This window comes from Perkinsus marinus (genome assembly GCF_000006405.1).
Source record: "Perkinsus marinus ATCC 50983 genomic scaffold scf_1104296936966, whole genome shotgun sequence".
Taxonomy (NCBI): Eukaryota; Perkinsozoa; order Perkinsida; family Perkinsidae; genus Perkinsus; species Perkinsus marinus.
The window spans coordinates 37,179-52,416 of NW_003213976.1; the positions used below are offsets into that span (position 1 = coordinate 37,179).

At 45.1% G+C, this 15,238-nt stretch overlaps 8 protein-coding genes across 9 annotated transcripts in view; 5 read left to right on the plus strand and 3 right to left on the minus strand.

Moving 5' to 3' along the window:
* Pmar_PMAR018751 (hypothetical protein) overlaps positions 1 to 721 on the plus strand; it is a 6,806-nt gene extending 6,085 nt beyond the window's left edge. The window contains exons 6-9 of one of the 2 annotated variants that reach the window (XM_002783558.1): positions 71 to 219; positions 268 to 388; positions 435 to 524; positions 589 to 721. In XM_002783558.1, coding sequence (XP_002783604.1) covers positions 71 to 219; positions 268 to 388; positions 435 to 524; positions 589 to 716 — 488 coding nt within the window. In that variant the 3' untranslated portion in view covers positions 717 to 721. The remainder of the gene's footprint in view (positions 1 to 70; positions 220 to 267; positions 389 to 434; positions 525 to 588) is intronic. The other variant, XM_002783557.1, reaches the window with a different exon arrangement.
* Positions 722 to 1,319: 598 nt separating this feature from the next.
* On the minus strand, positions 1,320 to 2,719 carry Pmar_PMAR018753 (conserved hypothetical protein). The gene is made up of 8 exons (XM_002783560.1): positions 2,557 to 2,719; positions 2,303 to 2,507; positions 2,194 to 2,260; positions 1,979 to 2,134; positions 1,876 to 1,934; positions 1,739 to 1,828; positions 1,629 to 1,688; positions 1,320 to 1,586 (listed from the first exon to the last, which is right to left on the minus strand). The coding sequence occupies exons 1-8, from the start codon at positions 2,671 to 2,673 to the stop codon at positions 1,384 to 1,386; spliced, it is 957 nt and encodes a 318-aa protein (XP_002783606.1). The 5' UTR covers positions 2,674 to 2,719; the 3' UTR covers positions 1,320 to 1,383.
* A 1,130-nt stretch (positions 2,720 to 3,849) lies between these two features.
* Positions 3,850 to 5,404, plus strand: Pmar_PMAR018754 (conserved hypothetical protein; the record flags this gene model as incomplete). Its single annotated transcript, XM_002783561.1, has 12 exons — positions 3,850 to 4,005; positions 4,054 to 4,126; positions 4,175 to 4,219; positions 4,263 to 4,328; positions 4,377 to 4,442; positions 4,489 to 4,575; positions 4,622 to 4,752; positions 4,800 to 4,890; positions 4,936 to 5,013; positions 5,064 to 5,162; positions 5,209 to 5,297; positions 5,342 to 5,404. The coding sequence occupies 12 exons, from the start codon at positions 3,850 to 3,852 to the stop codon at positions 5,402 to 5,404; spliced, it is 1,044 nt and encodes a 347-aa protein (XP_002783607.1).
* Positions 5,405 to 7,188: 1,784 nt separating this feature from the next.
* Positions 7,189 to 10,770, minus strand: Pmar_PMAR018755 (glycosyl transferase, putative; the record flags this gene model as incomplete). The annotated part of the gene is made up of 17 exons (XM_002783562.1): positions 7,189 to 7,347; positions 7,393 to 7,548; positions 7,594 to 7,672; positions 7,721 to 7,827; positions 7,869 to 8,050; positions 8,097 to 8,233; positions 8,278 to 8,396; positions 8,444 to 8,529; positions 8,612 to 8,741; positions 8,909 to 9,121; positions 9,146 to 9,227; positions 9,420 to 9,543; positions 9,610 to 9,776; positions 9,998 to 10,123; positions 10,171 to 10,373; positions 10,422 to 10,546; positions 10,593 to 10,770. 17 exons carry the CDS (start codon positions 10,768 to 10,770, stop codon positions 7,189 to 7,191), a joined length of 2,373 nt encoding a protein of 790 aa, XP_002783608.1.
* A 502-nt stretch (positions 10,771 to 11,272) lies between these two features.
* Pmar_PMAR018756 (60S ribosomal protein L18A-2, putative) lies at positions 11,273 to 12,119 on the minus strand. Its single transcript, XM_002783563.1, has 4 exons — positions 12,064 to 12,119; positions 11,855 to 11,970; positions 11,667 to 11,810; positions 11,273 to 11,607 (listed from the first exon to the last, which is right to left on the minus strand). The coding sequence occupies exons 1-4, from the start codon at positions 12,094 to 12,096 to the stop codon at positions 11,346 to 11,348; spliced, it is 555 nt and encodes a 184-aa protein (XP_002783609.1). The 5' UTR covers positions 12,097 to 12,119; the 3' UTR covers positions 11,273 to 11,345.
* A 262-nt stretch (positions 12,120 to 12,381) lies between these two features.
* On the plus strand, positions 12,382 to 12,999 carry Pmar_PMAR018757 (hypothetical protein). The gene is made up of 4 exons (XM_002783564.1): positions 12,382 to 12,517; positions 12,560 to 12,611; positions 12,657 to 12,795; positions 12,837 to 12,999. The coding sequence occupies exons 1-4, from the start codon at positions 12,405 to 12,407 to the stop codon at positions 12,938 to 12,940; spliced, it is 408 nt and encodes a 135-aa protein (XP_002783610.1). The 5' UTR covers positions 12,382 to 12,404; the 3' UTR covers positions 12,941 to 12,999.
* Positions 13,000 to 13,621: 622 nt separating this feature from the next.
* Positions 13,622 to 14,379, plus strand: Pmar_PMAR018758 (conserved hypothetical protein; the record flags this gene model as incomplete). Its single annotated transcript, XM_002783565.1, has 5 exons — positions 13,622 to 13,714; positions 13,774 to 13,879; positions 13,939 to 14,076; positions 14,121 to 14,279; positions 14,333 to 14,379. 5 exons carry the CDS (start codon positions 13,622 to 13,624, stop codon positions 14,377 to 14,379), a joined length of 543 nt encoding a protein of 180 aa, XP_002783611.1.
* A 554-nt stretch (positions 14,380 to 14,933) lies between these two features.
* The window catches only part of Pmar_PMAR018759 (hypothetical protein), a gene marked incomplete at both ends in the record, with an annotated part of 1,213 nt that continues 908 nt past the window's right edge, over positions 14,934 to 15,238 (plus strand). The window contains one exon of the mRNA XM_002783566.1: positions 14,934 to 15,028. Within this exon, the coding sequence (XP_002783612.1) occupies positions 14,934 to 15,028 (95 nt within the window). The remainder of the gene's footprint in view (positions 15,029 to 15,238) is intronic.

Below are 15,238 nucleotides of genomic sequence, written 5' to 3' on the forward strand. Positions count from 1 at the left end.
AGGAGCTTACTCTTAGCCCCTATCTAGGTTGGTAACTCATCATCCATATTCCTATCATCGATTCTTATAGGAAGCAAAAGTGATATAGCCCAAGGTGCAGCATCATCATCATCATCAGTCGAGGCTAATGTATCCATAACGTCACCCTCTGATACCAATATCCCAGCATTAGAGATTAAAGCTATCGATTGTGCAGCTGCTGATGCAGCAGTGGTTGAGGTGGGTTAGTATCATACCCACTATAGCTATATGTGGTTGATAAGACAGGTTAGACTACCTTATCGTCCTGGTGTGGTGGATAATATAGCTATAGCCAATCCAACCTGGCGGGACTCAGTATCAACAACACTACCATTACCTGGCCTACTCTGCTTATTACGTTCACCATGTAAGAGGATGATGACATCGATATACCGACATCATCATGACGTTAGGTATGAAGAAGCATCTCCGTACCAGCTTATGGATACATGCCACTTCACATGCTCTATCGGCACGATGGAGTATACCAGATGAGACATCGGGTAATATATCATTACTACTAAAGGTGTGTATGGTAGTAATAGATCATCATCATCATCATTGTAGGTAGAACATCATCTCTTGTAGCCGTAAAGGTCTCAGCAGTCGCTGATCATCATCATCGTCATACTCATGATGATAGCAACAACGAACATCATCCTACTAGATTGAACAATAGATCTAGGTATCATTAATTTATTCATATCCTGATGTATGTTTCCAATACATTGTATAACGTATTGTGTACTCCATATTCGGCATGATGTAATATCGGGCTATATTCACATGGTCTGGCATCCATTCCCTGTGGATTAGAATATGAATAATAACAAGACAGTTGACATATCACAAGGGTGTTCATGATGTTGGAAAGACTGGAGGCATCCACTCCTGCTCAGAGTCATCATGCTCACCATGATACCTGTCCTCCAAGTCGGATGGTAAGGACTCTGTATATTCATCCTCTCTACCAACATTCTAGTACAAATACAATATTCCATCACCCTTCGAGATGCACATATACCATGTAGAGACCTGTACCGAAATCACTCCATATAGTACACAGGATGGATGATATATATCACTGAGTTCCGTGATAGAGGTAGTTCCTTATTATCTAATATCATAGTTACTATCTTGTGAGTACTTATCCGACACTCAACATGGTGCACAGACTGTATTGTATTAAGAAGTGATTAGTTCAAGTTACAGGTATCCACCCAACCCCCCTGAAGGTAGTAATAACACAATAATAAGCCGTGATAGAGACAAGGTGTGGTATCTAATAGTTCTCTGTACACGACAGTGGCTATTGTTCTAAATCTTTGTTATACACGAGTATTTTGTTGTCAGCTATAAGGCTTAGAGAGTATGGTACTCGGTCACGAATTGATCCAATTTGGAGTTCAACTGGGGGACGATGGACTTAATTATGATTGATCGAGCAGCGGTAATGGTATCTCTATCGACACTCTCCTTGGGATCTTTAACATTCACATGGAAGGTGTAGGGCTCCATATCGTTGGCGAAGTCACCAACCTTCACATCAGCATTCAGTTGAATACCTACTCAAGGATGATAATAGTAGTATACTACTAAGGACTCACCCTTGAATGTAACATTAGTACTCAACTTGAACTTGTAATCATATACATACCGTGCTGTTCCTGAAGACAGTATCCTATCACATCATAATGACATCACGATACTCCCGTACCTCTAACAATTGGAATGGCGGCATCCCCCTCCAAGTTATCGATCGAATCAACGACAAGGGAGAGGTCCTCGGCAGTATCAAAGGTAGAGCCTGTATGAACATAGACACCTCCTATTAACAAATACCCCGACCGTTACCAGGGATATTCTGTTTAAGCCAATCATTAGCCCATTCGGTAGTATTCCGTTCTTCGTACCTAAACTTACCATAGACACCAATTGTCATCATCATCCTTCTTACGTATCAGCTGTGTTCCAAACACTCTTGCCAGCATGACCACCATCACCAGACTCGGTTACTTGTATCCTCTCTGGACTACTAGCTTCCTGTTGGGGTACTATCTCATGTGGTTTAAACTCTTCTTTCTTCTCTGGTATCCATTCCCGATGACGATACCTGACAACATGATAACACTACTGTACTCATAATACTAGGGTGGTGGTGATCTCTATTACCAATTGAGCTTCTCATCCTCTACTACCACATCATCATCCTTCTTTGATCGGAATGGTTCAGCAGCCCCTACACACACATCACTATGAATACTCCCTAAGAACCCCCTACGTTTGGCAGCAGCAGCTCTCTCAGCAGCTTGTTCATGTCTTGACTTCTTCTCGTCCTCCTCCTCCTTCTTGGCTTTAGGCTTCTTACATATACGTTTATGGAATCGCCAGTCCTCCTTTTGACAATTCCGATCGCAGTATACCACTTTCTTACAGATACCGCACCGTAAAGGATTCCCGGGAATCTTACCACAATTGGAACACTCCTAATCATCACGATCAGTACAGACTCGTAAGCCGCGCTTTAAGACCCACCTTAGGAACAACTTCCTGGGTGGTGGTGGTGGCTTCACTACTGGATTCTTCTTTACTCCGTAACTTATCCATATCAGATAAATCCACAGGCATCGGTGTAGGAAGGGAGTTCATCATATTCGTATGTTGTTACCAGAAATGAGAGAAATCAGATCGAACAACTGTGGATCATGAGGGAATACATCAGCCACCACCATCACAAACCTATGTCTGCCTGGATTGCGGCAAACAACAACAACCACGACAACAACTCAAGTAATAATAGAATACTAAAGAGCACAAAGACTCATGAGGATGATGACTATACTCGATACGGAAACGTTAGAGACGAATACCTCAAGCTGGCCACCGCAGTTAAGGACTTATGAAAGCAGGAAAGGATGATGATGATCCGTGTTATCATCGATATTAAGTCGTGATTAGGAAGGGTAAGAATGTGGCAGACACTAATAAAGGTCATATCCCGAATAGAGATGAGGATCCTCGGTAGGGGGCCTATCACACGAAGAGTAATAACCTCACCAGTGATACGCCGCAAGGTAGTGAATGTGACTGTTTCAACAACCCTTGAGCTCGGCTAACCATTAAGCATTGAGTTGATTCGGCTAAGGACAGCGTCGTACTAGATGATACTTGTAGGGTGGCAGCCCCTATACCTCACTAAGGTCTACAACTCTCGGAGAGTGATCATCACATCACTCGTTGTGAACCCCAGACTGTAGAGTATTACCCTCTAGTGATCTGAGATAGATGAATGAAAGATATACTAGTAGATATGGATATTACCTGCAGACAGGATGTTGCTGTCCAAGTGTCGAGTTATACTATCATGTGATACGCGTATTAGAAGATCTTACTATCCATAACACCGATGATAGCGTATAACATAGCTTCGAGTTATCTATAATGAGCATTATGTGCTAGACCCGTGTGTTATACAATTCAAGGAACCGCATAGGGGTCATCTACGTCGTTGTCCGATCCTGAACAAGAGCTAAATTGAGGAGATCAGGATTACGTTGTTGAGTACAAGGGTAAAAGGACATAACACACCCTTGAACACTACTTACCCATCTCCAGGTCTCCACCTCACACTGTTAAGCCAACGCTTGCAGTACCCTTGATGCCAGTCAACAGTAACATCACCTGTGCAACCCACCCCCCGAAGACTCCGTGGCGCGCTCCGTCTACACGGGCGAGCGCTTTTTACATGCGCATCTTGAAACGGATTCGTCTTGTAGGTTGTTGCACACACTTCGCATCAGTATCTTACTCCAACCTTTTCTAGTAGCTATGTTTGGCCCATTGAGTATTTCAGTAACTGCTTCTTCTAAGAAGTCCGGCAGTAATACTGCTGCTTCTACTCCTGAACAAGGTCCAACCTCAACTAACCGTGTACCTATTTCGCCCTCTGATTATCTTCCCGAGGCATACATAACAGGAGTAAAGGTACATCAATCTGTTCCTCATTCGTAACTGTGACCACCTTTCTAGCAGATACTCGGTCCGGATGCTAACGATGACACTGAGATCGCCTCTCACTTTTCTTCGATGCTCCGGAGCAGTTCGAGTGAGGTTCCGTTGCGACCCTTGTGAGGTCTACTGGTCTCTTTGCCAGGTCCACAGCTCTCCCCGAGGATCTCTGCAGGTGACATCAGCGCTGGTGAGCAGTCTTTACCCTGCCTCTATCTTGTACTTCCGTGCAGGTCGCGGCCGACAGCTGCTCTTCTTCATTGACTGGGATGATACTATCCTCCCTACGACTTGGCTTCGTACTATAACTGAAGCTTGAATGAGGAGTCCGCACGTGTCTGTTCCAGGTGGATGTAAGTACTTGACCAACTCTATCGCTCAAATGGAGCAAATTGTCGCTAGACAAGGGGGAAGTAGCAAATCAGCAATTATGCCGTCTTGGTATTTGATGTATGACAGGTGTTAAGTTGCCAAGTTCGGTCCGCAGAGATCTATCTGTCATCGAAGATTACGCTCTTGATCTGCTCCAGAAATGCTGTGACTTGGGTGAGGTTTCCTATTGGCCCTGCAGTGATCATGTGAGCTTCTTCAGGTTCTACAGCCATTGTTACCAATTCATCAGCAAATTGGATACCATTTACGGCCAAGCACTACCTGCCACGTCTCATACCTGTTCTAGAAGCGATTCCATGTGTATCTGCAAGGCCACAGCTGCCTGATAACGTATGTTGAGGTACTTCCTGATTTTTGCTTTATTTGGTTCTTGGCAGCTATCAGCCCAGAAAGCTACTTGTATGGCCAGCTCGTGGAAGACTATCAAATTCCAAGAGATGGCGTGTGCTTATAATACGGACTTTGACTGTGAGTTTCTTGCTATATTACATAAAGATCATTCGTACGGTACAGGTATTGTATCTATAGGGGATGGATTCGCTGAGCGAACTGCCGTCATGGAACTCCGCGACATCTTCCCAAAGTGTACATGTAGGTTCTATCTATATACGAGCCCGTGTAATCTTTGAGGTCATTATCAGGTAAAGCAGTACGTTTCATGACTCAGCCGAACATTTATATGTTGAGGGATGAGATTCGTCAAACCCTTGCCAACTTGGATGAGATAGCTGATGTGGAATGTACGTATCGGCAAGTTGTTTATACTGTGCATGATCTTCTGTTTAGCACCTGATTCTGACCTAGCCAGTATAAGTAAGACTCCTCGAGGGTTTGACGTCCATTTACTACATGATGGTAGGACTAGACATCAGAGGGTAAGAGTGAACAGGTCGACTGTGGCGGGTTGTATTAATCCCAGGTACCATGGCACCAGGCTGTGGAGTACACCGGTGGTCCTGTCTACCCCTTCCAGAGTGCCTAACGTTGAGCTCAATACATGGCGTTCGAGCGAAGTAGAATATTCGCCGTATTACTCGCTGTACTCTCCTTCAGGCTACTGGTCCGCTTTGGTGTTATAATTGGTATTTATTCTGACCGAGACGATGCGTGTGAACGAGTGTCTACTCATCGTAGCAGTGTTGTACCTGATTATATGCATTGTCGGATAGTGCTGGACGCTCGAAAAGCTCCCCTCTCAGTTGTATACTAGAAAGTATGACGTACCTTCTGCGTTTCTTCAGCTATTTAGCGAACGCATGATTGGTAGACTGTCAGACCTATGTGGAATTGAATTGCTGTTGCGTTCTTGAGTATATAGACAGTTTAGCACGAAGCTTTGGGGGGAGAGAATGTAAGGAATGTTTGGACATACCTATGTGTGAATATGAAGGTTTTGAAGCTTTAATCTGCACTAAGTTTCGAACTCGAGATATAGGTCCAATGCACAGATTGAGGATGAGATTGAAAGGTCAGATTGAGTGTGGGAATGACTCCCTAGCTACCACACTTGATAGAATCAATGGGAAGCAGTTTCTCTCTGTCTCGAGAAATTTTGAACCAACTTTGACTATCTTCAACCACTGAGGGAGAACAAACCTGCTAGAGTTCTGAACGGCTTTGTACACATAGTATCCACTAGTATCAACAATATAAGAGGTACGCCGCGTACCCCTTATATTGATGATACTACTGGGACTAAAGGTCGCGTGCCGTACGCGACCAAAATGTGGGTCCGTGCATGACAGTCGCTGTCATTCTTTGATCCAATAATATGAATAAGACACATTGACTAGACTCGAGGGTATTCCATGTGTCGAAGCTCTGAGCGCGGAACAAGGTGGCGAGAGATTGGGGATCATGGATATACCTGTGTAAAAGGAGATAGAATCACATGCAGCAATGGATCTCCGGTTCGCTTGAGCGCCATTGACACTGTTGTACGCGATCTTTCCCGTAATCGCGACTCGTGAGCGTTTGATCGAACGAGACGCAATCATGAGCCGATACCTGTGGTTCTGAGCTCTTTAATGTTGTTGTAGGTTAAGCCAAGAGGGACAGCAAGAATTGTGATATCGTGTGATACCGCACTCTCTACAGATCAGATGGACGCAAGGGTTCTCCATGATAAGAGAGTATGTCGACTGTACTCGAACAGGATCACTTATGTAGTGATTTCCTTTCGTTCACAAGAGTACTCTTGACAAAACCCTAAACCGTGATGAGGAGATGTATACCCCACCCTAATGGAGGTGTAGTCAGTACAGTCATGTACTCGACTTCGATGATCCATCCCCTATGGGACTGGGGTGTGGGTATTGCTGAGCGGTTAACATGTATCTGAAATTGAATCTGCGACGTGCCGTACAGTATTTACTCAGATGATGTAACCCTTGTGGTCAAAGGTATAAATGTGTGTTGTGTTATATAGCGGCTTAAGTTTACTTCACGCATGTGAGTGGCGTTAGGTGTAGGAGCGAGTTTTGGATTTGAGAATAGGAAGGATTGAGATTGGCGGTATATACGTGGAAATCTCAATAATCTACGCCGCATTTGAGTGGGATCCTGCTTCGACATCCGATCGATAGCAACACATGTGTGGGGCGCAAACAATTCTCCCCCTGGTGCCAGAGACGCTGCAGCTGCTGGCAGCTGAAGCAGGTCGAAAGGAATTGGTGTTCGAAGGTTTTCATGGATATCGTTACAATGAGTGGGCGTCGATTAGATCAAGGACTTTAGAACACAACAGAAATCATCCTCCTAAAAACTTCAGTTCATAATCCCGCTCAACTTGGATGCAAAAACATCACCAAACTCAGCATCATTATTGAATGAATCTAGCTTCTTCGCAGCCTTGTCTCTCAGGGACGTTATTTTCTGACTGGACCATCCAGTCAAGACCTCCACAATAGAAGCTGCATAGTCCTCCTGAACATGATGGATAAATCGCGACATCTCTCGGTGTGCACTCACAGAATCGTCAGACAGGAAGCCAACAGCATCAGTGCCCGTTCCAATAATGTCATCTCTCGGGCCTCCCGAATTGTTCGCCACCACGACACATCCAGCTGACATGAACTCGAGCAGAGCAATCCCGAAATGCTCATCCTTCATCGTATGTATCGCAACCTTCCAAAAGGAGAGTTAACTGAGTTATTTACACAGCAGCCCTACTCGTGCTCGGTTCAGTTCGGCGAGGACCTCTGGCCACGGAGCATTAAGCTTGAATGCTACATTATCCTCGATGCCGAGTCTGATACATCGAACTATCAAAGGTGAATTAGTGAGGAGGACACGTTACTTCACAGCCTTGCTTTTCAACTCTTGCAACAAAATCTGGTCATCAATAACATTTGGTCGTACAGCACCCATCATAGTCATTCTAGCCGAAGGAACTCGTGCCAATACCTACTATAATAGGTCCAATGGTATGAATGGATGCCCCTGACCTTTGCAAATGTTTCCAGTTGAAGTGATTGGTTCTTTTCCCGTCTGAACTGGCTCAAGGATACGACTAGGTTGGGTCTCAGATCCGACCCACGTCTAGGGCCCTCTCCGCTACCTCGTCTAAGGTCAGCTGGAGGGTATATAACAGTCGTTGGCACTTGCCAGATTGCTTTTATGCGAGAATCTGATGGATGCCAAGGATGGATCGATGGTGTTTACCAAAGTGTTACCAGTCCATGTCGAGTTGGTGAGCACAACATCAGCGAAACGGCCGGCGAATCCATAAACCTTGAGGAATGCCCGATAATAGAAGGACTTCAGTTTTGTTAGAAGAGGCGATGACGCCACAGCGGAGGAGTTATTGTACCTGGAGACTGACCCTTGCTACAAGATGGACATCCAATGTATTACATTGCAGTTCCGCTAGTGACTCGGGCAAGCATGTCATAGCTCATCGTGGGATAATGAACATAAGCGGCAATCCGGACATCTGAACCACATGCGAGCCGGACAAAAGGGAATATGAAGGCCTGAGATTTAGAATGGCTTGTGTAGATAGCTGAGTATGATGGTATACCTGGCCAACGGTATCCACGAATATGCGCTTCGGTTTCTCGTTGACAAAACCTGTCATTGCGACCAAAGCAGCACCCAATGACTGACCTAAAGAGAGGGGAGTCTAAGCTGATGTTACTGATGAACCGACATACAATAATGCAGGTTCGTACTGGGATCTTACTATTACCAATGACTGTAAGGGTAGGCCATGGCTCCACGCGAAGTAGTCGAGTGAATCGCACGTGGACAAATCTGATACGCTTCGATGATCCAGAGGGTAACCGGATGCCGAAACGATCGGACACACCACGGAGTACCTGCCACCATGCGTACATTTCCGGATAACGTATAATTCCATCCTTGAGACTAGCATTTATTCGCATCAGGATGCAAATCAGGTTGATTTCGAGTTACCCCTTGAGCGAATCTTTCCATGCAGAAACAACGAGCATTGATATGGCGCATGTCCTCCTGTAGTACTCACCCTATTGACACTGCTTTTCTCATCTGTATATATCACTATAGTCCCTTCTTTATTAGCTCTAAGAAGACCGAGAATAGCTGCCCATAGGACTCTCTCTCCCCCACCACCGGAGGCACAATCAGGATGGAAGAAATATGCGATAGTCGTCGATCCTTCATTGCGGTGCTCCTGAGTTACAATGATCCTTTGTGTGATCGTATCAACTACGAATACCTGAGGTCTTGGTAGAATCCTAACAAGAAGGGCCAATGCTAGAGAGGCCATGAGGACCACTCCCAGCTGTAACGGTACCAGAGCAAGACGAAGAAATGCTCCTAAACTGAGCGAGCGACTCATCATATTCATCATACTAGTCAACACGGACATCATGAACCCTACTACCACTATGGATGATATCAATACCGAAACTAAACAAAGAACTGGAAATCAGAAACTCATTCACTGAAACACGAATCATCATTATCATCATTAGCAGGCACCGCTATAGCCCTATCCAGGCAATGCTAATTACTCTACCTCGGTGATGACTCTATCATCACGCTGACCACTTCTTGCACCCTTCGTCTTCTTTTCATCTCTAGCTTGTTTGAGTAGCCCTAGCAATTGTGGCATCATATCAAGGACCTCACATGTACCTAATGCCATCACTCTGTTCCAGAGGTGGAAGAAGAGTTCCGAACTGGATGATGTTCCCGATTTACCAGTGAATCGTTTAAAGAGATAGTCCGACATCATACCAGCTTCTTTGATACTATCACCAGGGAACCTATGAATGCTAACAATGATCAATGTAGCTACTAGCAATACAAACCCCTCCAAGAGCTGATCCCTGATATTCACCGCTGCTGCTCTTGATCCAAGCTGATACCTACCACGACATATAACGACCATAGTCCGCTGAACTCGAATATAACTACACTGAAATCATTTCAATAGCGTTAGCTCGTATCAAGTAGGATTCCGGAGCTACACTTGTTGCTGCTGCAGCAGCAGTTAGATACTGCACTGCTGCTGCGCATGCCAGGGACAGAGAGTAGTTATATCTGCTAGGTTGGTGGTATCGTGGGAGAGGTGGTACGTACTACTCACGTCTGCATCGCCAACTCCCCTCTGATAAGGAGCCCTTCCATAGCCTTAGTTATGTCATTAGAATGACCATGAAAGGAAATGCCTCCAGCAAGTAGTCGCCACATTGTAGGCCAATGCACCAAGTCCCTAACAAGCTAGACTAAAGGGACTCTGCGTTGTTGTTGTTGCTGCACCTGGGAGATCTCCCTTCCTCTTCCTCCTTCTCGTCACTATCATCATCGAATAGTATTTCATCCTCGAATGGATCATAGTCATCATCAAAAGGATCATCCATCATAAAAGAGTCATCCCAAGTAGGGTAATCATCAGTAGAAGATCTCATGTTATTGGAGGTTGTCGATGAGCCACCACCACCACCCACCTCAGATACTCGTCCCTGCATCGATGATCTGAGTATAGAGAGCTAGTAGTAGTAGGTAGATACCATTCTCTTAGACTGCTGTTGCTGCCTATCCTGCTGAGCTTCAAGCATAGCAGACATGAGGTGAATGAACATCTCAGCTTCCTTCTGGGCATCACCATCACCATCTTGCTGTTTCCTTCTACTATCTGATATACGACCAATTATCCCTAGGCATCACCATAATCAGCTCACCTTTAACCCTCTTCCTACGACTACTCATACCTTTGGACCTTGCTGTCCTCCTGTTACCTTTTTCCAACTCCTCCTCCTCCTCAGTAACCCAGTCGTCATCATCCGAGTCACCACTGGCAAGCACCTTAACTCCATTGGAGTTATTAAATGCCATGAGGGAAGCACCACGAGATGGCATGATAGGAGAATAGAATAACTAGAGTGAGTGCTGCTACTGCTGTATTACAATGGACTACCACCATCACAAGCTAGAGAGTCCTCATCAAAGATGATAGGACACTTATAGGCGTAGCGAGATCATCATCACAAGTGATGATGATGCATAACGTCGTTAAATACTGCTTGTTGGCCGCCGCTGTTACAGTAATGCTGATAGCTACCCCAAATCTTATCTTTACGGAATTAAATATACTATGAACAATGTCTCAACGACTAAGATGACTATCCCTACTCAGACTAGCTCAACTGCACTACTCGTCTCATACCAAACTCTCAACCATTAACATTGGTGGCCAAGTGGCTCTCATGGGATACTGCGGTAAACTACACGCGTTGCTACACGATAGTTCCTTATCAAGGGGAAGAACCGTAGACAAATGGACTAAGTAGAATTGAGATGAGCCCACCAACCCTATTAATTTGGACTACTACTACTAACAACTCAATACGACACATATTCTCTATCAGGCAGGCTGCCGCCGCAAGATGGTCGTCAACAGGTAGTAACATCAGGCTCCCAAGATGTTAAGCCGTTTACTGAGCGAAGACACTGGGTCTGTTACCAGCACGGAAGGTCTTCTTATACTTAAGGGAAGTACGAGGGATACGACGAGGTAGAGGGAACTTAGCACCAGAGTGATACTGAGTGATGTGGGAGCGACGGCACTCATCATTCTTCAAAGTAGCAGTCTTAATGATCTGCACATTAGAAGCAAGAGCACGATGACGACCAGCCATCTCCTGATACATCTGACCAACGGCACCAGTAAGAGTGGTATCACGGTACTCCTTATACCTGATACACAATGATAATAACAACTTGATAATGAATACGACAACATCCCTCAGCATTACATGTTATGAGTGCCAGAACGAGAGTCATAACGAAGCCAGATACCGTAGTTGTTAACGGTAGTAGGATGCTTCTCAAAGCACTCAGTGATACCAAGCATCTCACCTCCTGTCAACTTAGCCTTGGTAATACGCTTCATATAATACCTAAAAAGGAGGAGTATATGTAGATATTAGGGTAGGGATACTACCAGAACTTGGACTTGGCAACAACAGAGTTACGAGCAAACATCTTCATACGGAAGATCTTAGGCTTGGGGTTCTTAACGGAAGGAGCAGCCCGACCAACAAGTTGGTACAGGTGCATCTAAGATAATAACATGGGACTCAACTACACCCGATACGCTACATATCCCCTGAGCCATGGGGTTAACCCTTCGACACCCCCAGAGGTTACTACCTTCATGCTGATAGAAGGATCCGTCTTGACCATTGTGACTGCGGAACTGCCAACCTACGGCGCTGAGAGCAGATTTGCGGTAGCCAATACAGCCCTTATCGATCAACTTTGCGTAGCGAGATTTTGATAAAGCGGAGCGAAGCGATATTTATTGCGAGTATTTCGAAGAATTGTACCGTGTGCGCGGCTGGAATCCCTGGACGTAGTTATCCCCTACAGCTTGCATTACAACTGAGTAAAAAACTGGTGATAGGCACTATCACTACGGTGATGAAGTAGGGAAGGAGTGGTATTAGGCTGAGGCCATATACTCTTCACAGTACTCTTCGTTGTTGTTTCCCATGGTCCAATATAATCAACGTCGAAGTGGTAGTAAAGGAGGGAAGGGTAAAGGAGGACGAGGAGGGGACTCTATGACTAGACGCTCTGGTTGGAAGAATTCTGGGAGGAAGGGGTAATAACAGGGGTGTACCATCGATATAGGATCATACCTCAGGGGTAAAGGAGGGGGTAAGGGAAGGAAAGAGCATGTTACTGCTGAGCAACTTGTAATAATACTAAGTCCTTGATAGAAACTAAGAAATGATGATCAGGATGAGGCCTTATTACGCTATAAGGGGGAGGATGCTCTGGCTAAGAAGTATGATGAGGATCTAGAAAAGTATTTTGAGAGGGGTAGGGAGGAGAAGGAGGAGGAGGAGCATACCACTCCTGAGACTAATGCCGAACCAGGTGAGAACTATACGATAAGACACCTCTACAACATCTATCAGATGCTACTACAGCTTATGAGGCTTCCGATGAAGCAACAGCAGCAGCAGGTGGTAATACGACTAAGGCCGCCGTTGAGGAAGGAGAGGAGGAAGCCACTGCGTGAGGGAAATTAGTATTAGTAGTAGCAGTCGGCGGTGCCGACGACCGTTGGGGTACATTATATTCTAGTGTTGCGTTGGAAGTCACCGACCTACTCCAGCGTGGTATATTATCCATGGTTAAATCCGTTATAGTAGAATAGGTGCACATTGAACTATGAATGCTGAGCAGGAGCTACTCCTGAGAAGCCGTAGTAGTAGTAACATGTATTCATCATCACGTAGTTTGCTGATGGTGCTGCTGCTGGCAGCAGCAGTCTGCTGCATCTGGCTCCATTGTGGATGATAAGGGTCTCTTGATGTTATCGCCAAGGCTAGTAGATACAGGCTGTCCCACATGAGGGGTAGTTGTTCATTATTATTATTGGCCTCGTCTCCATGTGGCACCATTGGGGTCTCAGCCATACTCTGATAATATGAGGCACTTGTTTCGAGTCTTCTTCATAACGAGTAAGATGCTCTCGAAGCCTTCGCGAGAGTTCTTGTAATGAATATCGAATCATACATGCCATAGTTCGGCGTCCCTGACTATCCCATCTGGTGGTAGCAGTGTGTGGGGACGGTCCTTCCTGTTGTTGTTCATCATACTAATCACCGGCTGCTTCTGGTGGGATTCGACCTTATGAGGAGGAGTGCCGCCCTGTTTGATGTATATCAGCCCTACAGGATTGATACTTTTCCATCACATGTCCACCACCAACTTCAAAGGTGACCATGACGATTATTTAAACACAGGAGGGGTCCAGTCTGTTGGTATATTGAATGAAGCCAAGCGACAGGTAATGACGGTTTATAGGCCTACCTAACCCGCTGTTCACATCACTCATGTCCTTCTTAGTCGGCTATCAATCATAAGTCAGTACCCGATAATCTATATCTCCAAGGTTATGGTAGACAATTCGGAGATAAGATGACCTATTCTGTGGGGTTATCCTACGGCAGTGGTAAGGGTATAGCGACCATCGTGTAGTAGTAGTATCATCATGATGATGATAATGATCAGGTATGTTGGTTGGTGGTACATTTGGTGTATTAAAAGGACTACAGAAGGGTGGGGCCACTTCTAAGCTACGAGTTAATGCAGTAATGAACGCTATGTCCACTCAAGGGCCGGCTTTGGCTAATCAAGCTGCTATCATAAGTAATACTCATGCCTACTACTACTATTGTATACCCTATTCTCAGCAATGTATTATGTGGCATTCAATGGGTTGGTATCATGGGCTCGTGGTGGAAAAGATGACCAATTCAATGCTCTTGGGGCTGGGGCTCTTAGTGGAGCACTATTCAAAGCCACTAGTGGTAGTTGGATAGCAGTAGCCAAATACAGTGTAGCATCAGCAGGTAATAAAAAGGGAATATCATCACCATCATAATACATATTGTTCCTGTTTTAGCTGTCTTCACGGTCGTTGACTTCGCCATCCGTAATAATTATATATAAACACCATCACACTATTGCTGCTGATGATGATGTTGTCCTTATCGTTTCTTATACTCTTCAAGTGTTACCTTTCTATAACGTTACTTGGACCATATAGATGAACCCTTAGCCTTCTAATTGAGCGATGAGTCCCGACTCGTTACCACAGTCCATACCACACCATGAGCATATCACCAGCAGCCATAGCCTCTCTCGTATCCTACTCCTTGGAGTAGTGCCGTGTTTATCATTCTTAAGTTGGATATGGCCTAGTGGCATTGGAGAGTTTCTAGGGTTAGTCCCAGCAAGGACAGTATTCCCGATTGAAGGTGCTATGCTGCCAATACCTAGATGTTGGAACTTGATAACGGTGATAGGGCGATGACCTCCGTTACAGTAGTGTATCGTATGATGTCAGAGCTCACTCTATGACCCAAGCATAATACGATTCATATTCCATTATCCCTTGGCATTGTGGTTGGTTAGCCTATTAGAACCACTATGGGGCTCTAAGGCCTTGGTGATGTTCATTCTAATAACAGCCTGTAATGATACCCATGCATCATCATTGCATCATGGCCTCAAGTGTTTCCTTCTCAGTCGCCTCGGGTCTATTCGCCCTGGTGTGTAGAATCATCAATTACTATATAACTCGATCTCAGCTCATCTGGTAAGAGTATGGGATATGATACCTCGTGAATAATGGTATGGAGACAGGTTCGAGGCAACAGCCACAATATCAGGATTAGACTGTGCCCTAGCTGTTGGTATCAATCAGGCATTTCCAACGATGAAGCTCTTGAGGATACCCCACCATAGAGTGAGTGTATACACTCGAGCCTCGATCATCCTACTCTTATCCCCACCTTAGTCTATCCAA